Source organism: Salvelinus namaycush, chromosome 3 (genome assembly GCF_016432855.1).
Source record: "Salvelinus namaycush isolate Seneca chromosome 3, SaNama_1.0, whole genome shotgun sequence".
Taxonomy (NCBI): Eukaryota; Metazoa; Chordata; class Actinopteri; order Salmoniformes; family Salmonidae; genus Salvelinus; species Salvelinus namaycush.
In genome coordinates, this window is record NC_052309.1 from 27,941,719 (window position 1) to 27,968,324 (window position 26,606).

The 26,606-nt window shown below is 43.2% G+C and overlaps 1 protein-coding gene across 5 annotated transcripts; it reads left to right on the forward strand.

Annotated features, from left to right (window-relative positions):
- On the forward strand, positions 1-26,606 carry igsf5a (immunoglobulin superfamily, member 5a). Of its 5 annotated transcripts, XM_038988924.1 has the most exons (10): positions 1-86; positions 540-617; positions 9,477-9,567; positions 9,673-9,788; positions 19,263-19,553; positions 23,030-23,143; positions 23,989-24,013; positions 24,123-24,214; positions 24,484-24,551; positions 25,044-26,606. In XM_038988924.1, exons 2-10 carry the CDS (start codon positions 575-577, stop codon positions 25,149-25,151), a joined length of 948 nt encoding a protein of 315 aa, XP_038844852.1. In that variant the 5' UTR covers positions 1-86; positions 540-574; the 3' UTR covers positions 25,152-26,606. The 5 variants fall into 5 exon arrangements, with proteins under 5 accessions (XP_038844852.1, XP_038844848.1, XP_038844849.1 ...); XM_038988920.1 differs by having other exon boundaries at positions 9,477-9,788; XM_038988921.1 differs by having other exon boundaries at positions 9,477-9,788; positions 24,487-24,551.

Below are 26,606 nucleotides of genomic sequence, written 5' to 3' on the forward strand. Positions count from 1 at the left end.
GTGGCGTCCCTCTATTTACTAGGTCTGATTCAACAGGAAATTAACCTTGGATCCATTTTAGTCATCGCTCTGAGAGTCTTCAACAAGTAAGTTATTAGAATGATGTATGTCGATGTACATTGGATCTCAATAGGAATATTTCCTAAAGAAAAATGCAATTTAAGAATGATCTTGTTTGTTGTTGTTGAGGGAAAGACTTAGGGAGGAAGTATGATTCTGTTGGTACTCTGAATGGACGGATCTGTGAGACTGCACTTATTGAAATATATTTTGTTTCAATAATATATTTTGTTTGATTAATGTTTGTTCGAGAAGATAAGTTATTAAGATATAGTGTTTCTGTGGTTGGGCTGTAGTGAGTCTTTGATCAGCGATCAATCAGAGAATGTGTGTGTTTTTGTGAACAGGGGAGTTCCTCACACAACATTCCTTGGTGAAAAATGTAGCGTTCAGAGCTCAGGTCTGTTTGAATGTGTACAGTATTTTGCTGCCCGCTGGGTTGTTTCCATGCCATTGTCTTTTTTGTTTTTATATTACAGGCAGGGAATATTAGCATGACTGTTACCTGGGCAACATGGCCAGTGTTTTCTTCACGTTGCTTTTACTCTATGCAACAGGTGAGCAGATCTGAATATTTTATGCACACATATACACATTTGACACACTACATTGCGCTATCCCATATACTCACAATTGAAACAAATCTACTGAATATGATAGGATGGGGACAAAATCCATAGTTGACGTCGCAATTGGGATTACCCAAACATTTCCCTGTTCATGAGAATAGATATTAGTGAATATATATCAAAACTCTATTTCACTGAAAGAGCATTAGAACCCAGCTCAGCATATCATTTATCCCTGGCTTCATCTTGCCCTAGTTAGACTGGTCTCGTTTGGGAGTGATTAAAGCTGTTAATTTCACATGGAGGCCTTCTCGTGTTTATCACAGCCATGCAGAGAAATACAGGTCTCGGATTTAACATGCCTAATGCTTACGGCTTTACGTTGACTACACCAGGCTATAATATTGCTTCCTTCTAAAAGGAAACTTTATGAGTCAGGTCTCATCATTAGGATAGTGCAGTTTTTTTTCTCCAATCACTTTGGTGCAATTTCCATAAGTATGTGGTACATTTTCACAACTCTAAGCACAGAAATCTAAACAGATCATCAAAATGGCTCATGTTTCAAAACTCGAAGCACATGTTTGATTGACTGAATACGTTTATATATTTGTACCTCATAAATGTATTCATTTGACATCAATTTATGTTAGAAGGTAAAACCAAATCATATATGGATGTGGTTGTAAATACTGTACATCATTCTCCATCAGCCAGTGTGCTTCACTCTTGTGTGCTACCATTTGGAGTGTAGTGTACAATTCACTGCTGAAATACTTTGGTTATATATGAAAATATATTCCACTCATTATCTGAATTTCATTGATACACTCACTGTAAGCTGATGAATTTTGTCAAGCATGGAGACAGGCGATACTGTATCAGTTGAAAATGTTGCATGGGGCAGAAATGGAATACAATACCATGCTACATTTTTACAGTAGCCAACTGCTTTACAATGCCCCTATTTCTGATAATTTGTCCTACGTGTGTAGCCTACTGTATAAGGATTATGAAACTAAGACTGAAATACTTATCAACATGCTCACAACCTGCCGTTGGATACAAGTTATATTTAAAAAAAAATAATAATAATAATAATTGTGCATGTCAAGTAATAGTCAAATACTGTATGGAAAATTATATTGACCATCAATTATTATTTCTATTCAGCACTTCAAAAAGAACAGTTTTGAAATGAGTGTCTTGTGTTTTTTGCTATTGGATTAAGTGGTTGTTGAAATTACTAAATGGTGAGCCTATGGCTCAGGGGTGAAAGATATGAAACCCCAATGAATGCACAAAGGTTCTGAACATAAGATAGGGGGTCATTACAAGTGTTATCGGCTTAGTTTTGTACATAGAGTTTTGAAAATATACCACTTATAGCTAGCTTATAGCTAAGACACAGTGCATTCGGAAAGTATTCAGACCCCTTCACATTTTGTTACGTTACAGCGTTATTCTATCAATCTACACACAATACCCCACAATGGCAAAGCAAAAACAGGTTTTTAGAGATGTTTGCAAATATATATATATATAAGAAAATAAATACCTTATTCACATAAGCATTCAGACCCTTTGCTATGAGACTCATTGCATCCTGTTTCCATTGATCATCCTTGAGATGTTTCTACAACTTGATTGGAGTCAACCTGTGGTAAATTCAATTGATTGGCAATGATTTGGAAAGGCACACACCTGTCTATATAAGGTTCCCAGTTGACAGTGATGTCAGAACAAAAACCAAGCTATGAGGTCGAAGGAATTGTCTGTAGAGCGCCGAGACAGGATTGTGTCGAGGCACAGATCTGGAGAAGGGTACCAAAACATTTCTGCAGAAATTATGGTCCCCAAGAACACAGTGGTCTCCATCATTCTTAAATGGAAGAAGTTTTGAACCACCAAGACTTCCTAGACCTGGCCGCCCGGCCAAACTGAGCAATCGGGGGAGAAGAGCCTTGGTCAGGGAGGTGACCAAGAACCTGATGGTCACTCTGACAGAGCTCCAGAGTTTATTTTGTTTAGATGGGAGAACATTCCAGAAGGACAGCCATCTCTGCAGCACTCCACAAATCAGGCCTTTGTGGTAGAGTGGCCAGACGGAAGCCACTCCTCAGTAAAAGGCACATGACAGCCTGCTTGGAGTTTGCCAAAATGCACCTAAAGGTCTCCGACCACGAGAAACAAGATTCTCTGGTCTGATGAAACCAAGATTGAACTATTTGACCTGAATGCCAAGTGTCACTTCTGGAGGAAACCTGGCACCATTCCTACGGTGAAGCATGGTGGAGGCAGCATGCTGTAAGGATATTTTTCAGCGGCAGGGACTGGGAGACTAGTCAGGATCGAGGGAAAGATGAACAGATCAAAGTACAGAGAGAGATCCTTGATGAAAACCTGCTCCAGAGCGCTCTGGACCTCAGACTGAGGCGAAAGTTCACAACCCTAAGCACACAGCCAAGATAATGCAGGAGTGGCTTCAGGACAAGTCTCTGAATGTCCTTGAGTGCCCAGCTAGAGCCCGGACTTGAACCTAATCGAACATGTCTGGAGTGACCTGAAAATAGCTTTGCAGCGACGCTCCCCTTCCAACCTGACAGAGCTTGAAGAGTATCTACAGAGAAGAATGGGAGAAACTCCCTAAATACATGTGTGACAAGCTTGTAGCGTCATACTCAAGAAGCCTCGAGGCTGTAATCGCTGCCAAAGGTGCTTCAACAAAGTACTGAGTAAAGGGTCTGAATACTTACAGTATGTGAATGTGATATTACGCTTTTTTTGTCATTATGGGGTATTGTATGTAGATTGATGAGGGGAAAAAACAATTTAATCAATTTTAGAAAAAGTCTGTAACGTAACAAAATGTGGAAAAAGTAAAGGGGTCTGAATACTTTCCGAAGGCACTGTACCTTAAGAAAAAAAAAATATATATATAGTAAAAGTGAGTCACCCAGTAAAAACTACTTGAGTAAAAGTCTAAAATGATTTGGTTTTAAATATACTTAAGTAACAAAAGTAAATGTAATTAATAAAATATATTTAAGTATCAAAATTACTTATTTTATGCAAATCAGACGGCACCAGTTTGTATATATATATTTTTACGGATAGCCAGGGGCACACTCCAACATTTAGACATAATTTACAAACGAAGCATGTGTATTTAATGAGTCCGTCAGATCAGAGGCAGTATGGATGATCAATGATTTTCTGTTGATAAGTGCGTAAATTGGACCATTTTCCTGTGCTGCTAACCATTCAAAATGTGACGAATACTTTTGGGTGTCAGGGAAAATGTATGGAATAAAAAGTACATTATTTCTTAAGTAATGTAGTGAAGTAAAAGTAGTCAAAAATATAAATAGTAAAGTGAAGTACAGATACCTCAAAAAAACACCTAAGTAGTACTTTAAAGTATTTCTACTTAAGTACTTTACTATAATAACAAAGAGAGTCACACACTCCATATGTATAACCTCCCAGTATTTAAAAAAAACACCAACGTTTCGGCATCACTGTGCCTTCTTCAGGGTAATGTCATAAATGCTTGAACCAGGTTATGTACAGTCGTGGCCAAAAGTTTTGAGAATGACACAAATATTAATTTTCACAAAGTCTGCTGCCTCAGTTTGTATGATGGCAATTTGCATATACTCCAGAATGTTATGAAGAGTTATCAGATGAATTGCAATCAACTGCAAAGTCCCTCTTTGCCATGCAAATGAACTGAATCCCCCAAAAACATTTCCACTGCATTTCAGCCCTGCCACAAAAGGACCAGCTAACATCATGTCAGTGATTCTCTCGTTAACACAGGTGTGAGTGTTGACAAGGACAAGGCTGGAGATCACTCTGTCATGCTGATTGAGTTCGAATAACAGACTGGAAGCTTCAAAAGGAGGGTGGTGCTTCCTCTGTCAACCATGGTTACCTGCAAGGAAACACGTGACGTCATCATTGCTTTGCACAAAAAGGACTTCACAGACAAGGATATTGCTGCCAGTGAGATTGCACCTAAATCAACCATTTATCGGATCATCAAGAACTTCAAGGAGAGCGGTTCAATTGTTGTGAAGAAGGCTTCAGGGCGCCCAAGAAAGTCCAACAAGCGCCAGGACCGTCTCCTAAAGTTGATTCAGCTGCGGGGTCGGGGCACCACCAGTACAGAGCTTGCTCAGGAATGGCAACATGGAGGTGTGAGTGCATCTGCACGCACAGTGAGGCGAAGACTTTTGGAGGATGGCCTGGTGTCAAGAAGGGCAGCAAAGAAGCCACCTCTCCAGGAAAAACATCAGGGACAGACTGATATTCTGCAAAAGGTACAGGGATTGGACTGCTGCGGACTGGGGTAAAGTCATTTTCTCTGATGAATCCCCTTTCCGATTGTTTGGGGCATCCGGAAAAAAGCTTGTCCGGAGAAGACAAGTTGAGTGCTACCATCAGTCCTGTGTCATGCCAACAGTAAAGCATCCTGAGACCATTCATGTGTGGGGTTGCTTCTCAGCCAAGGGAGTGGGCTCACTCACAATTTTGCCTAAGAACACAGCCATGAATAAAGAATGGTACCAACACATCCTCCGAGAGCAACTTCTCCCAACCATCCAGGAACAGTTTGGTGACGACCAATGCCTTTTCCAGCATGATGGAGCACCTTGCCATAAGGCAAAAGTGATAACTAAGTGGCTCGGGGAACAAAACATCGATATTTTGGGTCCATGGCCAAGAAACTCCCCAGATCTTAATCCCATTGAGATCTTGTGGTCAATCCTCAAGAGGTGGGTGGACAAACAAAAACCCACAAATTCTGACAAACCAAGCATTGATTATGCAAGAATGGGCTGCCATCAGTCAGGATGTTGCCCAGAAGTTAATTGACAGCATGCCAGGGCGGATTGCAGAGGTCTTGAAAAAGAAGGGTCAACACTGCAAATATTGACTCTTTGCATCAACTTCATGTAATTGTCAATAAAAGCCTTTGACACTTATGAAATGTTTGTAATTATACTTCAGTATTCCATAGTAACATCTGACAAAATATATAAAGGCACTGAAGCAGCAAACTTTGTGAAAATTAATATTTGTGTCATTCTCAAAACTTTTGGCCACGACTGTAGACAAACAGTGGAATTAGTCCAACCAATGACAATAGTGAGGGGTGTGTCGTAATTGTTAGGTTGATAAAAATTAATTGAGCTAAACTATTAAAAGACTACAGCCCACAGCATATTGAATATATTATGCCATTATTATCATTATCATTAGCATAACATTAGCATCAACATACAATATTGTTTCATTTCATTTCACCTATAAATATTTCCAATTTCATAAAACATTTTATTACATGTAATCTTTTGGTTCAACCAAAATGCATAATAAACATGATCAACAGAGGGAATATATTGGGCGTACTCTGATAAGGTGGAGAAAGAATACATTAATTTACAAGACCTGTTCACAGAAAATATAATTGGTCATAAGAAGGGCTTGAGATCAAAGTCAATATTCAGACCACTAGGGGTCAATGTGTTTAAAATAGGATATCCAGTAGGCCTCCCTCTGTAGTAGTAGGATCTCCATGTTACCTCCTCTCCTTGTTAGAGCAACATGCTCAATGCCTCTATATTTGAGGGAGGAGAAGGGATAGTTAGCTTCCTCAAAGTGAGCTGCTATTGGATTGTTAGTGTTCTTACACCTGATAGAGTGTGTTCAGCTATGCATTATTTTAATTGTCTTTTGTTCAGTTTATGTCTCAGTTCTTGAATCTTGTTATGTTCATACAAATATTTACACATGTTAAGTGTGCTGAAAATAAACGCAGTTGACAGTGAGAGGACGTTTCTTTTTTTGCTGAGTTTATATAGTTTGGACGCACCCACTCATTTAATGGTGTTTCTTTATTTTACTATTTTGTACATTGTAGAATAATAGTGAAGACTTCAAAACTATGAAATAACACATATGGAATCATGTAGTAACCAAAAAAGTGTGCAATAAAACAAAATATATTTTAGATTTTAGATTCTTCAAAGTAGCCACAAGTAGCCTCATCAATTTTTTGTCATTTAGCAGATGCTCTTATCGAGAGCAACTTACAGTAGTGAGTGCATACATTTTCATTCGCACTGGTCCCCCGTGGGAATCGAACCCACAACCCTGTCATTACAAGTAGTTGTGGAAAAAGTACCCGATAGTCATACTTGAGTAAAAGTAAAGATACCTTAATAGAAAAAGACTCAAGTAAAAGTGAAAGTCACTTTGCTGAAAGCCTATCCATGTCTCATTGGAGCTCCATGGGGCTCCTTAGATGCATTTTTTAAAGTGACGTAGTCTGTATGAAAAGAGCTATAAAAAAATACATATATTATTATGTAATGAATGAGCACCTCAGAGTGTAAACAGGCCCAACATTCCAAACAGCTGAGACTGTTTTAGGAACTTGTTCTATCGACAGAATAATGAGTCAAGAGGGTTCTCGAGGTTTACTGTTCTAAAGGTGTGGCACTTGCAGCAAAGACAAGAATGCAGATACTAAGGCCCCAGGCCACCACACTGACAAGGTTTTTAAAATGTAGTTTATTTATATTTCGTTCAAGGACATCTGGGTGAGCACATTTACAAACACCAACATAGATACATACGCAAGAACAGTCCCAACAGTTTGTTCTGGATTGCCCTGTGTTCTTTTGAGTCTGTTTGGGTGTTGGCTTCAGAAACAGAGGTTTCTGTTTTTCCACAGAGAGAGTTTGATTCTATTTGTTCTCCTCTACCTTTCCTGGCCTTTCCTGTTGTCTCTGCTTTTGAATTTGCATTTAGAGAACTGAATTTGAAAACTGAATCTGATTACATCTGAGAAGTTGAATATATGAAACTTTGATCAACTTGAAATTATAGTTTTTAAACTTGATACACAGACAATGAATGCAATATCTACCATATTGAAACTGAATATGTAAATATTGAATTTGAATATACAATTAAATTTAAATTGAATTTGAAAACTGAATGCAATATTCATCCAACTTAGCTTCAAATCATGAAATGCAATTTCAATTTATGAATTCAATGATTACATTTCTGTATTACAAATTCAAAATATTAAATTCAAATTCAATATTCTAATACAAATTCTAAATTATGGAATTCAAATACAATTTCTGTTGGCACTGAAATCGCTCCATAGGTAAGGAGATCACTCTCACAGAGCACCTCAAATCACTCACAAGTGAAAGTCAATCATCCCATTTCTGGGAAATAGCATGCGTTGCATCAGTCATCTGGGCATTGGAGCACCATCGGTTCGGTTCGGCTCCACTCCACTCCACTCCACTCCACCCTCTTGGACCAGGAAGTAGCAGCGGCAGAAGTCGTAGCGGCAGCAGTCTGACCCCAGTAGTAGCAGTAGTGGAAGTGGCTCTGAGCTCTCCTTTTGAGCGGTGCAGTGGCTCGGAATCATTACAGATGTATAAGTTCAGGGGAACGTCCATCTCCAAGGAGACCAGCCAAGGTGACTAAACTCAACAACAAGGGGAAACTTGTGAACAGAATTAGTTTATTGTTTCTAAGTCCATTCCCCCCCACTTAGGGCCATAAACAACAATCGTCACGCCGGCCCTTTCATAGCTATTTCAACTTCACTCTGTAGTGAATGTTCTTCAACAAAAGCTTATCTTATCTGTGCTTATCTTGCAAACTGTACCTAACAACTCACAAATATATCAAATCAAATCAAAATAAATCAAATGTATTTGTCACATGCGCCGAATACAACAAGTGTAGACTTTACCGTGAAATGCTTACTTACAAGCCATTAACCATTAACAAAATGTTTACCAAGTAGACTAAAATAAAAAGTAATAATAAAAGTAACACAATAAGAATAACAATAACGAGGCTATATACAGGGGGCACCGGTACCGAGTCAGTGTGCGGGGGTACAGGCTAGTTGAGGTAATCTGTACATGTATGGGGGGGGGGGGGAAGAAGTGACTATGCATAGGTAACAAACAAACAGCGAGTAGCAGCAGTGTACAAAAGGGAGGGGGAGGTCAATGTAAATTGTCAGGTGGCGATTTTATGAATTGTTCAGCAGTCTTATGGCTTATGGGTAGAAGCTGTTGAGGAGCCTTTTGGTGCTAGACTTGGCACTCCGGTAGCAGAGAAAACAGTATATAATTTGGGTGACTGGAGTCTCTGACAATTTTATGAGCTTTCCTCTGACACCGCCTATTATATAGGTCCCGGATGGCAGGAAGCTTGGCCCCAGTGATGTATTGGGCCGTTCTCACTACCCTCTGTAGTGCCTTACGGTCCGATGCCGAGCAGTTGCCATACCAGGCGGTGATGCAACCTGTCAGGATGCTCTCGATGGTGCAGCTGTAGAACCTTTTGAGGATCTGGGGACCAATGCCAAATCTTTTCAATCTCCTGGGGGTGAAAAGGTTTTGTCGTGCCCTCTTCACGACCGTCTTGGTATGTTTGGACCATGATAGTTAGGTGGTGATGTGGACACCAAGGAACTTGAAACTCTCGACCCGCTCCACTACAGCCCTGTTGATGTTAATGGGGGCCTGTTCGGCTGGCCTTTTCCTGTAGTCCACGATCAGCTCCTTTGTCTTGCTCACATTGAGGGAGAGGTTGTTGTCCTGGCACCACACTGACAGTTCTCTGACTTCCTCCCTATAGGCCGTCTCATTGTTGTCAGTGATCAGGCCTACCACTGTTGTGTCGTCGGCAAATTTAATGATCTCAAATATAACAAATGACAAATAGATAATCATTATCTCCTCTCACCCCCAACCCTAACCACACCATGATTCTCTGCTCTCCTCTCCTCTTCAGGAGTCTCAGGAGTCCCTCAGCTGGAGCCCCTGAATGTGACTGTGCTGCGGGGCTCAGAGGTTCGGTTTAACATCAGCCTGTCTGAGGAATGGTACTCCATGTCATGGATGCTTAATACTGTTTTGGTCCTCACCATCAACAGTGGCAGCGGTGTGTCTGAGCACAACTGTCGTTTCTCTGTTAAAAATTACTCCAGCGCCGACATATACTGCTGGGAGTTCATCATCCGGGACGTCTGGAGGAACGACTCTGGTGACGTCAGCTGTGGCGTCCAGGAAAAGCCGACCCAGACCGCTCAGCTCTTTGTCCAAGGTTGGGAACAATTCCTCAATATTTAATCCTTAGAAGTGAAGACTGGCCTCTTTAATCAATCAATCAATCAAGTTTATTTTATATAGCCCTTCGTACATCAGCTAATATCTCGAAGTGCTGTACAGAAACCCAGCCTAAAACCCCAAACAGCTAGTAATGCAGGTGTAGAAGCACGATCTTCTACACCTGCACCTTTCTTTACTGGAATCAAAATGTGCAGAGTAGTTAAATAATGTCTGTTTCCCATCTCATCCTGCACTGTATAGGCTGTGCACATACAGTATCACTATAGATGACAGTAGTGTAATGACCGACCTATGCTCTGGAGAGCAGTAGTATACACTGTAAGATCAGAGAGTAGAGAAGTGGTAGCACACTGTAAACTCTGAGCATAGAAAGGGATAATAATCTGTTCTCTCAGCAGGTCCTGGCTAATCACCAACACAGGAACAAGGATCCATGTATTAGGCAGATGGAACAGTCTGATTCAGACAGAAATAACTCTTTAAAAGACTTTTGATGAGCTTCTATATAATCCAAGGTTAGAATATGGAGTTCATTTAAATAATCACCTTTACTGAAATGATAGAGTACCATTGTTGAGGAGATTAAATTAAATGAATTAATAAACTGCAGAGTAACTGGGGCAGGGTGACATTTTTGTTGGATTTCACATTGAGTTCACGTTAATTGTCAGTGTAACGCTCGTCGGAAGGATGAGACCAAGGTGCAGCGTTGTACGTGTTCATGCTTCTTTATTAAAACCGAACACCAAACAAAACAACGAAAGAACAACGAACGTCACGTCTTGAAGGCTACACAGAGCTAACAAAAAACAACATCCGACAACCTAAAGTGGCAAAACATGCTGCCTAAGTATGATTCCCAATCAGAGACAACGATAGACAGCTGTCCCTGATTGAGAACTATACCCGGCCAAAACATAGAAACACAAATCATAGAAATAAAGAACATAGAATGCCCACCCAAATCACAAGTGACAAGTGACAGTCAGCACAACCAAATGTAAATCAAAAATAGACGTTGAGCTGACGTCTGTGCCCAGTGGGTAAGGCAAGTTTTCTCTGTCTAGCTAATTTGCCACAGTTGCCAAAGGTGATTAGTGTAATAAATAACCAATGAACCAAGTCCATGTAACGTAAGTCTTATTGCTGTAGCCACAAATCTTACTGGTCTGATCTACACAATAGCAATTGTGCAGGGAAAATACAGTGCTGGTCTACGGATCCCGGAGAAGCTTTGTACACCACAATACTTTGTACACCACCCTTGCATCTGTTGTTTCCAATCAGCAAGTATGCTTTGGCTCCTAGACAAGGGTAAGGTCAAACACACTAGTGGATGGGAGCCGTAGGATTTGCATTATGGTTAATTGTACTCTACTGCTTACTTTGATGGAAAGCATTTCTTTGAAGCGCGATCTCCTCAAGTCACACACACAAGTGCGCATGCACACACACACACGCACACGCACTTTATATACTTTATTTGAATTCACCTATCAAGTTTACATTAAAAAAGGATCCAAACATTTCAAAGGTCCCTGTATGAATGGCACTTAAGGGTACAGAAAGCACCTCCTTCTGCCCACTGTCATTTAAAAATCTTCCCAGCGTGAAATAGTTCCCAATAGTTCTGATCATTCTGATTGTGTTCTGATTGTGACGTCATTCTGTAATATCTCTCCCAGCATAAAAATTTGCTTCACATGTCTGCCAATCAATGGTGGCCAGGGACCAATCAGAAGCTTGTTGAGGCGTGAGGTCTGCATATAAATACCCGGACTCTCGCGTCAAAGTGCTGAGGGTTGACGTGAGGAGAGATTTTTGCGTTTGCAAAGACTTGGGCGCTACTTTTTCAATTGACACTGCATATATTTGTTACTTAGTTAGCTAGCTAGCTAAATCAAGGGCGGGGGGGTGTGAGAGAAACATCTGCAGGAGCTCAGCCATCCACACAGACGCGCGTGCAATTATTGACTGGGAATGTTACAACATGACTTCACAATCAGAACGATTGGGAACTATTTCACGCTGGGAAGATTTTTTACATGACACCCACGACAGCGAAAACAGAGCAGTACCTAGCCAACTGCTTTGCCCTTGTTTTTGGCAGGCCAGCAATCTGGAGGCCATGCACTGCAATCCTGTGTACGTGGCCGAGACTGCCAAATATCAGCACCACCATCTTGCACCTACACCCGAAGGCTGTCCAAGCATCTCCCCGATGGGCTGGTACTTAAGCAGCTTCTCGGCAAAGGCATCAACATCAAACCAGCTTCCCCTTACACAATAATGTTTATGCTTGTGTACATTAACAACATGGACAATAGACTCCATTATATGTGACTCATATAGAATACTGAATTGGTCATGGTTTGCAGGGTACCAGAGTGCCAGATTATATTTTGTTGGTAGAACTTTCAGCCTCGCCATAACAGTAAAGGTGAGAATGTCCTCACCAACGGCAGCATTTTGGTACATGGAATGGGAGACAGAGTGGTCAGCACAGTTCAGAGCAGCGAGTTTCTCCTGCAGCCTCAGGCCATTCCACGCACGCACGCACGCACACGTTATGTTCTTCTATCCTCGTGGGGAACTACAATTAATATGTTCCCTAACCCCTAACCCTTACCCTAACCCGTAACCCTAACCTAGACCTAACTCCTAACCTTAACCCTAAATCTAAACCTAACCACTAACCCCTTACCCTAACCCAAATTCTGACCCTAATTCTAATTGCAACCCTAACCCTAAACCAAAATAGCCTTTGTCCTCATGGGCATGCTGGAAATGTCCTCACGAGGGATAATTTTCCTTTTCTTTACTATCCTTATGGTGACTTTTCTATCCCCAAAATGATAGAAGAACCAACCAAGCATAAGGGAAACACACTGTGGATATGCAAATGCCTTGTAGGGCTCAGCAGTTATGGACTATCTTGAAGAGTTGCACCATGCATAAGGGGAGGCTCATTGATATGCAAAATTTGACTTTGCCTATTTCCACATGGTAGAGTTCACACAAAAAAGAGAGGAATAAAGTTTGACATCAGATGTTCTGAGACAAAGATTCCAGCCTGGAGACAAGATGTCAATTTTTTTTTCGGTATTTGATTATAAATCGCAACGGGAATGAATATTCTCAATTCAGTTGATCTTTATTGAACACTCTTTTGACATTTTTTGTTTTATAGAGCTGACATCTGTTTTTATTAGCACTTCAGCAAAATGTGTGATTGACTAGAATTTGAACCCTGGTCTCCTGTGTGCCATAAGACTACTATCCTGCTAGCCTGCTGAGCTAAAGCCTATGCATTAGCTTAGGGAGCTAATGCAAGTCTTCAAATCTCAGGCAAGGGCACTCATCATGCGAGTGTGGTCGTCCCTGGTTGACTCTGTTTTATACTCCTTGCTCTAGTGGCTTGGGTGATGGTATGCCATTTACACATTCACGGTTACAATTTACTGTTCATCTTAGTGTTCGTTATTCCATTCCCCCAGGGAAGCTTGTTAACAATGATAAACCCAGAACCCACACAGCATATTATGATCCCTCATCCATTCAATTATAAACTGAATCAAACATGTACCAGCTATATCCTCCACCAGCCCTCCACCCAGGTGCTTTAATGTACAGAGGGTCTAAACCTGGTTTTAGGCTTTATCTTATTGCGGCTTCTGCTGGCTCTATTGGATTACTTTTATTGGATATTGATTTGGTCTTGTTCCTATGGTGTCACACCCTGATCTGTTTCACATGTCTTTGAGATTGTCTCCACCCCCGTCCAGGTGTCGCCAATCTTCCCCATTATCCCCTGTGTATTTATACCTCTGGTTTACCACCTCTGGTTTACTGACCCCTGCCTGCCTTGACCTGTCTATTGCCTGCCCCTGTTGGAATATTAAACTATTTTTTATTCGACGTGGTCTGCATCTGGGTCTTACCTTCACACCTGATTGTACAAACTGGCAATGACTGACCCAGCAGACCCGGACCAGCTGCGCAACGCCATCTCCTCCCAAGGAGCCTCCATTGGTAGGCACGAGGAATTGCTTCATGGGCTGATGGAGGGGGTCCAAACGTTGGCTGAGCGCCATGACCGGGCGTTGGACATGCTGCTGGTAACCCCACCGCGCCTCAGCAATTTGGCAGTTAGCAGCGCCGCCCCACCGGCCACTCCACCTTCCCGGGAGCCCCGTTTACCTCCTGCGCAATGCTTTAATGGAGAGCCGAGCACCTCTCAGGCATTTATAGCTCAGTGTGCCCTCAGTTTCGAGCTTCAGCCCTCCTCCTTCCCCTTGGATTGCTCCAAAATAGCTTACCTCATCACGCTGATGTCTGGAAGGGCTCTCACCTGGGCTACCGCTGTATGGGAACAGCAGCCGGCCATATGCGAGAGCCTGGAGGGGTTCGTGGGAGAGGTGAGGGAGGTCCTTGATGCCCCTTTCTCCTGGAGAGAAGCTGCCCGGAAGCTAATCCAACTCCGGCAGGATGCCTGCACTGTGGCCGACTATGCGGTGGAATTCCGTACATTGGCAGCTGAGAGTGCGTGGAACCCAGAACCACTGTTCGACATGTTCCTGCACAGCAACTCGGAGGAGGTTATGGAGGAGCTTGCAGCTCAGGAGTTACCCACAGATTTTTGACTCCCTCATCGCTTTGACCATCCACATCGATGGGCGATTGCGGGAATGACAGATCGAGAGGAAATTCGATTTCACTCGCACGTCCAGGGACTCCAACTTGCCTCCGAGTCCTCCCAGAAGTCCCTGACGGTCCCGTGGCCGAGAGCACCCGAGATTTCCCTACATTCCTCAAGAGTCACCGAGGAGGGCCAAGGCACTGTTTCCCGAGCCCATGCATCTAGGCAGGGCAGGGCTGTCGCCAGCGGAATGGCAACATCGTATCAGCACAAGGAGCTGTTTGTATTGCGGGTCATTTTGTGTCCTCGTGCACGGTAAAAGCGCAGGCTCACCAGTAGGAGCGAGTACTCTGGTGGGCCATTGGGGGACTTTTCTCCTTTCCTTACTCACAACCCTTTTCATGTCATTCTGCTGTGGGGAAACCAGTCCAAATCTATTTGGGTCCTCCTTGACTCTGGGGCCGATGAGAGCTTTTTGGACGCCACACTGGCTTCCGAGCTGAATATCCCCACTCAGCCCCTCTCCATTCCCATGGATGTTAGAGCATTGAGCGGGCGCTCTATAGGTCGGGTCAGCCATAATACCACTCCTATCAACCACACCTACGTGTGTCAGGGAATCACAGCAAGACCGTTCAGTTCCTGCTCATCAAGTCCCCCCAGATCTTCGTGGTTTTGGGATTCTCCTGGCTCCAGTGACACAATCCACTCATCAACTGGTCTACGGGTGCCATCATGGGCTTGAATTCGTTCTGCCACGTCCATTGTCTGAAGGCAACTTCCTGCCCCGGGATGTCTTCCTGGGTCCTTGAAGGTGGTTCCGGATCTCTCCACTATTCCCGCTGAGTACCAGGATCTCCGGGAGGTGTTCAGCAAGTCCCGGGCAACTTCCCTTCCGCCGCACCGCCCCTATGACTGCGGGATTGACCTTTTCCCTAGCACCACGCTTCGCCGGGGGAGTCTGTACTCGCCGTCGAGACCGGAAACCAAGGCTATGGAGGACTACATTGGGGACTCCCTAGCTACTGGATTTATCTGTCCTTCTTCCTCTCCCACTGGCACAGGGTTCTTTCTTCATGGAGAAGATGGACAAGACCCTGTGCCCGTGCATTGACTACCGGGGATTCAATGACATCACTGTAAAGAACAGTCATCCACTCCACTCATTTCCGCGGCCTTCGAGCTGCCCCAGGGGGCCACTGTGTTCTCCAAGCTGGATCTAAGTAATGCCTACCACCTGTTGCGGATACGAGAGGGGGACGAGTGGAAAACCGCCTTCAACACGGCCAGCGGCCACTATGAATATCTGGTCATGCTCTTTGGCCTCACCTACGCCCCTGCCGTGTTCCAGGCTCCAGTGAATGACGTTCTCCGCAATATGCTGAACAGTTTTGTCTTTGTCTAAATTGATGACATCCTCGTCTTCTTCCGCTGCCCACAAGAACACGTGCTCCATGTCCAGCAGGTTCTCCAGCGCCTTCTGGAGGACCAGTTGTTCGTTAAGGCGGAAAAGTGTGAGTTCCATCACTCCACCGTGCCCTTTCTGAGCTACATCATCTCTGCTGGGAGCATCAAGATGGATCCCGAGAAGGTGAAAGCGGTGGTGGATTGACCTCAGCCTGCATCCAGGGTGCAGCTGCAACGCTTCCTGGGGTTCGCCAACTTTTATCGCTGCTTTATCCGGGGTTACCTCACCCTGGTCTCCCCCCTGTCTGCCCTCACCTCTACCAAGGTTTTGTTCATGTGGTCCAAGGCCGCTGACCGGGCGTTCCGGGACTTTAAACACCGCTTCACCACGGCTCCCATCCTGGTTAATCCGGACCATTCCCGTCAGTTTGTGGTGTAGGACGATGCTTCGGATGTCAAAGTGTAGTCTGTTCTGTCCCAACATTCTGCCCTTCTTTGGGATAGGGGGCGGTATTTTGACGTCCGGATGAAAAGCGTGCCCAAAGTAAACTGCCTGCTACTCAGGCCCAGAAGCTAGGATATGCAAGTAGATTTGGATAGAAAACACTCTAAAGTTTCGAAAACTGTTAAAATAATGTCTGTGAGTATAACAGAACTGAAATGGTAGGCGAAACCCCGAGGACAAACCATCCCCAATTGTTTTTTTTCATCCTACCACTGATTTCAATGGTTGGCACTTTTATAATAGGGCAAAATCGTGCCCGATTGCAGTTCCTAGGGCTTCCACTAGATGTCAACAGTCTTTAGAAAGTTTCAGGCTGGATTTTGGAAAAATGAGGGAGAAGAAGTAGTTTTTCTAAGGGCTCCCATTTTGGCTCTAGTGTTTCCATGCGCATGGCCGAGATAGCGCATTCTTTTTGTTTATCTCCGGTAAAGACAATAACGATTCTCCGTCTTAAATTGTATTGTTTATTTGTGTATTAGGGTACCTAAGGATTTATTATAAACGTTGATTGACTTGTTTGAATAAGTTTATTGGAAACGTTTGGGATTCATTTTGTATGCATTTTGACCGATGGAAACCGAGTGGATTATTGACTGAAGCGCGCCAGCTAAACTGAGTTTTTATGGATATAAAGAAGAAATCTATCGAACAAAAGGACCATTTGTAATGTAACTGAGACCTTTTGGAGTGCCAACAGAAGACGATCTTCAAAGGTAAGGCATATATTATATCGCTATTTCTGACTTTCGTGTCGCAACTCCCTGGTTGAAAATGATTTGTTATGCATTTGTGTGCTGGACGCTGTCCTCAGATAATCGCATGGTTTGCTTTCGCCGTAAAGCCTTTTTGAAATCTGACACGTTGGCTGGATTAACAAGTTAAGCTTTATTTTGATGTATTGCCCTTGTGATTTCATGAAAGTTTAATATTTATAGTAATTTATTTGAATTTGGCGCGCTGCCATTTCACCGGATGTTGGCCAGGTGGGACGCTACCGTCCCACCTATCACAAAGAAAGAAGTTTTAAGCTACATCCCTGCGCCTTCTTCTCCCACCGCCTCACCTCCTCGGAGAGGAATTACGATGTGGGGAATCGGGAGCTTCTCGCGGTGAAGATGGCATTGGAGGAATGGAGGCACTGGCTCGAAGGGGCGGAACACCCGTTCATTGTGTGGACCGACTACAAAAACCTGGAGTATCTCCGCACCACCAAGAGCCTCAACTCCAGGCAGGCGAGATGGGCCCTGCTGTTTACCCGGTTCAACTTTTCCCTCTCCTACCGGCCGGGGTCCAAGAACGTCAAGCCGGATGCCATGTCTCACCGCTATAACCCCTCAGCTACCACCCGGAGCCCGAGACCATCCTTTCCATCTTGTGCCTGGCGACGGCACTCAGCTGGGGTATCGGGAAACAGGTTCAGGAGGCACAGCGGTCCCAGCCAAACCCTAGGGGGTCCCAGATAACCGGATGTTTGTACCTGACGCTGTCCACTCCGCGGTCCTGGAGTGGGCCCATTCCTCCAGGCTCGCCTGCCACCCGGGCTCCCGGCAGACCCTGGCCTACATGCGACAGCGCTTTTGGTGGCCTACCATGGTTCTGGACGTTGCCGCCTTTGTCGCCGCCTGCACGGTCTGTGCACGGAACAAGACCCCTCGACAAGCTCCGGCTGGCCTCCTCCAACCTCTGCCCATTTCTTATCGCCCCAGGTCTCAAATCTCCCTGGACTCCATCACGGGTCTCCCCCCGTCTGATGGCAACACCGCCATCCTGACCGCGGTGGATCGCTTTTCCAAGGCCGCCCACTTCATTCATCCCGGTTCTGGAAGGTGTTCTGCACCCTCATTGGGTCGTCGACCAGCCTGTCCTCTGGGTTCCACCCCCAGTCTAACGGCCAGTCGGAGTGAGCCAACCATGACCTCGAGACCACCCTGCGCTGCCAGGTCTCCGCCAACCCCACCACCTGGAGCCAGCAGCTGGTGTGGGTGGAGTACGCCCGCAACACCCTTCCCTGCTCTGCCCCAGGCCTTTCACCATTTGAGTGTTCTCTCGGGTATCAGCCCCCACTCTTCCCTGAGCAGGAAGAGGAGGTCGGCATACCTTCTGGCCAGATGTTTGTATACCGCTGTCGTCGTACCTGGAAGAGAACACTCCTCAAGAAGGTATGGCTATCCACCCGGGATCTGCCCTTCCGGGTGGAATCTCGCCATCTCTCCCCCCGGTTTATCGACCCGTTACCCATCTCCAAGATCATTAGCCCCTCTGCTGTTCATCTTCTGTTGCCCCGTACCCTTCGTATTCATCCCACCTTTCATGTCTCCAGAGTCAAACCCATGTCTCACAGCCCTTTGTCTCCCTGAGCCTGTCTGCTGCCCGGTACCGTTGCCCCACCTCTGGTTGTCTGAGCCCTGCCTGCCTTGACCTGTCCATTGTCTGCCCTGTTGGAATATTAAACTATTGTTTATTTGACGTGGTCTGCATCTGGGTTGTACCTTCACACCTGATATACAGTATGGTGCATGGATGGACTTCTCATTCCCCTGATTTGGACCTACCTGATTACAAACATATTCCCCTCCATGTATCAATACTCCTAGGCAGACAGTAGTAATATCCAACTGAATGGATGTCAATATTACATTGATTGTTTACATTGTGGCCAACCCTCAGCTGGGACCAGTGTTAAGTCAGGACATTCAGGAAGCATTTACCATACTAGCACATAGATGCAGGATTATTTTCCTGCTGTAGCAGACTGGCTCAAATTAAAAGATCCTACATTTGTAGAATTATCCACTCTGTAGGTGGTCCAACATTAACACTACAGTATATTCATTGTGTTTCATGTAAGATGTCATCCCTCACGGTTGCTGACTGTTCTCTTCTGTTTGTCTCCACAGAGAGCGGCACAGTAAGGATTGTGGGAGGTAACATGACAGTGGCCCAGGGCCACCAGGCCATCTTCCGGTGTGAGACCTCTGGTTGGTTCCCTAAGCCCACAGTGAGCTGGGTGGTGGATGGGGTCGTGGTGGACCAGAACAGCTACAACAGTAGCAGTGAGGCCCTGGACGGTCTGTATAACTCCATCAGCCTCCTGACTGTCCGTGGGGTCAACAGTGTCCAAGTGAAGTGCCTGGCCAGCGTATCTGCCCTGACCACCCCACTGTCCAGCTCCTTCTACCTGGTGGTTGGTAAGAACTCTTCTGACTCTTCAAATAGACAGGCATTTGATTTCCATAGGGGGGCACGTTTTGTTTACGGGACAAGGGCATGCACACATTTTAAATGCGTTTTTATAGTAAATACATGTAATATAACTGTAGAAATGTATCAAATCAAATTTTATTGGTCACATACACATGGTTAGCAGATGTTAATGCAAGTGTAGGGAAATGCTTGTGCTTCTAGTTCCGACAGTGCAGTAATATCCAACAAATAATCGAACAATTCTACAACAACTACCTAATACATACAAATCTAAAGGGATGGAATAAAAATATGTACATATAAATATATGGATGAGCGATGACCGAGCAGCATAGGCAAGATGCAATACGTGGTATAAAATACAGTACAGTTGAAGTCGGAAGTTTACATACACCTTAGCCAAATACATTTAAACTCAGTTTTTCACAATTCCTGACATTTAAACCTAGTAAAAATTCCCTGTCTTAGGTCTGTTAGGATCACCACCTTATTTTAAGAATGTGAAACGTCAGAATAATAGCAGAGAGCATGATTTATTTCAGCTTTTATTTATTTCATCACATTCCCAGTGGGTCAGAAGTTTACATACACTCAATTAGTATTTGGGAGCATTGCCTTTAAATAGTTTAACTTGGGTCAAACGTTTCGGGTAGCCTTCCACAAGCTTCCCACAATAAGTTGGGTTAATTTTGTCCCATTCCTCCTGACAGAGCTGGTGTAACTGAGTCAGGTTTGTAGGCCTCCTTGCTCGCACAAGCTTTTTCAGTTATGCCAACAAATTGTCTATAGGATTGAGGTCAGGGCTTTGTGATTGCCACTCCAATACCTTGACTTTGTTGTCCTTAAGCCATTTTGCCACAATTTTGGAAGTATGTTTGGGGTCATTGTCCATTTGGAAGACCCATTTGCGACCAAGCTTTAACTTCCTGACTGATGTCTTGAGATGTTGCTTCAATATATCCACATAATTTTACTTCCTCATGGTTCCATCATCTAAGTGCACCAGTCCTTCCTGCAGCAAAGCACCCCCAATACATGATGCTGCCACCCCCGTGCTTTACGGTTGGGATGGTGTTCTTCGGCTTGCAAGCATCCCCCTTTTTCCTCCAAAAATAACAATGGTCGTTATGGCCAAATAGTTCTATAGTTAGAACTATTTGGCCATAAAAAAATAGTTTTGTTTCATCAGACCAAAGGACATTTCTCAAAAAAGTACGATCTTTTTCCCCATGTGCAGTTGCAAACCGTAGTCTGGCTTTTTTATGGCGGTTTTGGAGCAGTGGCTTCTTCTTTATTAAACGGGCTTACAGGTTATGTCGTTATAGAACTCGTTTTACTGTGGATATAGATACTTTTGTACCTGTTTCCTCCAGCATCTTCACAAGGTCCTTTGCTGTTGTTCTGGGATTGATTTGCACTTTTCGCACCAAAGTACGTTCATCTCTAGGAGACAGAACGCATCTCCTTCTTGAGCGGTATGACGGCTGCGCGGTCCCATGGTGTTTATGCTTGCGTACTATTGTTTGTACAGATGAACGTGGTACCTTCTGGCATTTGGAAATTGCTCCCAAGGATGAAACAGATGCGTGGTGGTCTACATTTTGTTTTCTGAGGTTTTGGCTGATTTCTTTTGATTTTCCCATGATGTCAAGCAAAGAGGCACTGAGTTTGAAGGTAGGCCTTGAAATACATCCACAGGTACATCTCCAATTGACTCAAATGATGTCAATTAGCCTATCAGAAGCTTCTAAAGCCATGACATAATTTTCTGGAATTTCCCAAGCTGTTTAAAGGCACAGTCAACTTAGTGTATGTAAACTTCTGACCCACTGGAATTGTGATACAGTGAATTATAAGTGAAATAATCTGTCTGTAAACAATTGTTGGAAAAATTACTTGTGTCATACACAAAGTAGATGTCCTAACCGACTTGCCAAAACTATAGTTTGTTAACAAGAAATTTGTGGAGTGGTTGAAAAACGAGTTTTAATGACTCCAACCTAAGTGTATGTAAACTTCTGACTTCAACTGTATATACATATGAGATGAGTAATGTAAACATTATTAATGTGGCATTATTTAAAGTGAATAGTAATCAATTTATTAAAGTGGCCAAGGATTCGAGTCTGTATGTAGGCAGCAGCCTCTCTGTGTTAGTGATGGCTGTTTAACAGTCTGATGGCCTTGAGATATAAGCTGTTTTTCAGTCTCTCGGTCCCAGCTTTGATGCACCTGTACTGACCTCGCCTTCTGGATGGTAGCAGGGTGAACAGGCAGTGGCTCGGGTGGTTGTTGTCCTTGATGATCTTACATTTTAATGTGCATGAACACAACCAGTCTGATGTTTTTATCTGATTGTCAAACAAATCACTTCAAAAGTAGGTTACCTTCGCATGTTTGTCCAAAATAATTCCAGCATCCAAACAGTACACTGTGCACCCGCCAACTTTCCTTCAATTCGCAAGTGGCTAATACTGTCTCACCAGAGAAGGCATCCGAGCGTGCGAAACAGTGTTTTTCTGTCTTACTGTATGTAGCCCATGTATCTGATGCTGTCTGGCCAAAAATAGTATGATATGCAATACTCTTTTTGGCCAGGCAGCATCAGATACGTTGGCTACACATACTGAGACAGAGGGGCGCTGTTTTGCTCGCTCGGAGTCTTTCTCCGGTGAGGTACGTGCGAAGGTAACCTATCTGAGATTGATCCGTTTTCCTGTTTGCTTCTCGATCAAATAAATGATCAATGTTGAAATGTTTTATTTGGGAAGGAGGTAAGGTAGGGCGGGCCATTCCCCCTACGGCCAGCCCATAGTGCCGGCCCTGTCTGGTCACTTCCAGTAGCCTGGACAGTACCTTCAACATGGATAGGATTTAGTGAGGTCTGCTTACACTGTCAGAAATGGGAACCCTTGCGAAGTCAGGAAAGGGATTTTATGGGTTCCTGGCCAAGTTGAGGTGCTGCCAAAAATCACAATTAAAAGCTGATGATCCTGGCTGGCCTTACAATTTGTAGAGCAATAAAAAATATGAGAAAATCCTCTGAGAAAGGATAAGACCTACCTCCCTTAACATATGCCTTTGTACTGTTCTGTGGGACCGTGATTATTTTTCCATAATTACTTATTACATTAATAAATAAGTGAATGAATTCTTTGTTTATGCAGGTAGATACTTACATGATAAAAGTTGTGTATTTCTTCCAAGAGCACAGAGGCTCCATATTATATGTATATGAAAAACTCCCATACATTGCCATTTATAATTTTCTGTAGTTCCGTCACACATTTGATTACTTTAGTACTGTAACAACTAGTGGCAGGTTGGACTTACAATAGAACCTACTGTCTCAATAGCCAACTGAGTTTAAGGCTAAGATGTCAGTCTACATTGTGATATTTACTAACCATACATACTAACTCACTAACTCTTACTTATCTCGAGACCACTGTTTCACCAGAGCCCCATGACTGGACTGTGCTCATCGCTGTCGTTTGTTCCATCGGTGGCTTCGCTCTGCTGGTGCTGCTCATCTTTGGAATCGTCTTCTGCTGCAAACGCAGAAAAGAAGCAAGTAAGAAGCCTTTCTTTAGCTTGTATCAAGGTCAAACCCCCATGTAGTCCAAGGACCTGGAGTCATGCCCAAATCGAGCCTCTTGCTCTGTTTCACTGAAGAAAGTAGAAAACAAGTAGACTGAGTCAGGACAGGTCTCACTGAGGTCCTCTATTAGGACAATGACAGGGTGAGATATATGCAGAGGCCTTCATCTAAATACAGGACACACCAGTCAGAAAATATAGTGACTTTAGGACTGTTTGGCTCCCGCTGCTTGCCTCTCATCTGTCCGATGCATACAAGATAGCTCAACAAGCAACAGAGGAGATGCCAACAAAGAGATTGACTTGCAGTAAACTTTCTAATGAGTATAAAGGTTAATGTATGATCATTTGTGGATGTAGATTACTCACTGTCTGAAAGGGTACACATGAGGTCTAATATCAAAACTCTGACTATAGGTCTATAACACCTACCAGTAGGCGACAAATGTTGGAGAATTAATTCGGTCACACTTTATTTAGATAGTCCGGATCTTCCATCTGTAGATGCTCTACTGATGGTCATACTATCAACAAACTATCTGTTGATAACCAAGTGCTTGCTAAGGTTAGGGTTAGGTTTAGAATAAGGGTTAGGGTAAGGTTAAGGTTAAGGTTAGGGTTAGAGCTAGTGTTAGGGTTAGTAGATAGTTAGTTGAAATGTTACTGATAGTCTGTAGATAGCATCTACAGATGGACTATCCAAATAAAGTTTGACCTACTAGATTCATCATGGCATAATTACCATCAACTAAAGCAACACCTTTAGGTGGGATGTCTATACCTGATTCATTATTATTTTCTCTCGGGGGTTCATTTCAGAATCCAGCTACCAGAAGGAAATGGGGTAAGAGAGTTCTGCTACCATTTTGTCCCCAATTACCAGATCAGTTACCTTGATCATTATGTGAGGTTTATAGTGTGATTGTTGCAGTGAAGTGTTTGATGTTTCCCAGGAGAACGGGGTCCCAGATCCAGATGAGTGGTGGTGCAGTGGGACAGAGACAGGGCAAGGAAAACCCTGCATACGTGATAGACGGCCAAACAAGTAGGAGCTATCATTTCTGTCTTTACACACACCCACAAATGCACACACACGCGCCCGCATAGGCACTTATGCCTACACACAGATTATAATGACTTTTCGATTAACAGAACACATTTTTAATGTTAACAAAATTCTTTAATTTTGTCATGGTATGTTTATATAAGCCTCTTGCTGTCACATGTTCACAGCCATGCTGTCACATGTGTACACATTCTTCTATCCCTGGAAACACTCCAATGGTAAAATACTGAGATGTATCTTTCTTACAGCAGGTGTCACCCACAGTGAATTCAACGACAGTGGTTACATCCAGACTAACTATACAAAACATTTTGAGGTACGTAATAATACATTGACACATGAGGTGGCCTCTAGATTTAGATGTGGATTTATTAATTTGTTCAGATGCCAATTTATTCTGTATGATTTATTTACAGTGTAATTGATTAGTTTTCATTACAGTAATGAGTCTGGTAAGAAGTACCTCATAAAACTTAACAAATGTAATATTAAAGTCAACTGTAATAAGTCATAACCTAAGAATTTCAGGGTGATTGCATTTTCAGCTGAAGATTATTAGTCATTTTACATTTTAGTCATTTAGCAGACACTCTTATCCAGAGCGATTTACAATAGTGAGTGCATATGTACTTTTTCGTACTGGTCCCGCGTGAGAATTGAACCAACAACCCTAAAAGAGAGAGTGCGAGAGAGCTGTAAAGTGTTACTGTGCTCTTTTTTAAACATAAACTGTAAACCACATGTATCATTTGGGACACATTTAGGGAAGTGTATACACTATAAACTATGTTTTGCTTTTGTTTACCAGATTCCTGATCTTGTCAACGGTAACCAGGCAGCAAATGGCCATGCCAGTGCATACAACATCCTGGGTGGAACTGGTGTCAGGAAACACAGACATGTTACTATTGTGTGAAGGAATTGTACAATCTTACTCATATACAGCAGAATCAAGCTGTAAAATATGTCAAATGTTCTCTAAATGTTTTAATGTTTCCCTTCTCTGCTCTTCATGTTATCATTTTGGAAACTTCCCCAACTTTTGAAACAAAGTGGTTCTTCTATTTTGGAACTAAGCCTCGAAGGGTTTGCTTGTAGGGCAACCTACCAGGCCAAATAATGTCAAAACACATCTATATCAACTAAGGGCAGGAGCATATGATGCCAACCAAACAAATTCTCCTTGAGTTTTAGGAGAACATCAGAGGGGTAAAGGACATAATCTGCTTTTTAAATTTCTGTATGGGGAGCAGTGTAAACTTGAAAAACCAGGTTGACCAATTGAGGTCGAAAGATCTCTTTCACAAGGGAGACCTGGAGGGGGCCAATGTTTATTAAAGTACATGGAAGATAAATAATTGTCACACTGGGCAAGCTATGCATTTCTATATGGTTTTATATAATGGCAAACTGGGTGTAAATTAGTCCATAAGCACGCACCCAAATTCTCTTTGACAGTAAGGTTCGGACATGCAAGGTAAATGTGATGGAAACTCTGACAAACTGATTGATGCACCAAGGCCTGCCTCTCAATACTCCGTCATGAGCACAGGGCTCCATAACTCTGTTAGGTTAAGAGCTTGTCCCCCCACAGCCCCAGCACCGCCACATTTCTATCTACTGTACCAGCTAGCATTGTGGTGGGCCTCATAAATTCAGCATGATTGAACCAGAGGTTTATGACAGTGAGCTGAAGTGCTCAGAGAGAATCCTCCACATTCCCTTCAGCCCATAAGAAGGTGTCTGAGTCTGTTGGAACTCTCACTGCTCCAGCCATTCAGGTTTAGGCCTATATCAATGTTCAAATGTATTCTCTTCTGGAATGTTACCCCATAGGTCTATTTTGTTAATGGCGTGTATGCAATGTGATTCGGTAGACATATTGAGAAGCGCAATTACCTGAGACTAGGGTTGCAAAATTCTGGTAACTTTCCAGAAATTTCCAGGTTTTCTAGAAATCCAGGAAGGCGGATTCCATTTCCTGCTTATTCCCTCTTAATTTCAGCAATCATCCGGAAAACCAGGGAATGTATTTCAACCCTACCCGAAACAAAGTTTTGTCATACTCCAAAAACATGATGGTGTAGCAATTTCCTATAAGAGTCTTCCATCATTATCATAGTGTAATAACTACATAATCATGGGACTTTTTGTTCAAACAAAACTTAATCATAATAAATCAATTCTATATTTATAATAAAAATGACAACAATTCCATATGAGTGACCTCCATTCCATTTAACAATTGTTTATTGTAATATGCAACATCTTGTAATTGTGAGGAAGGGATTTACCAGATGAAGTATGTCAAATTGTTTTGACCAGGTCAAGTCTAGTGATGTATGATGTAATCAATAAACACTTTCTAATT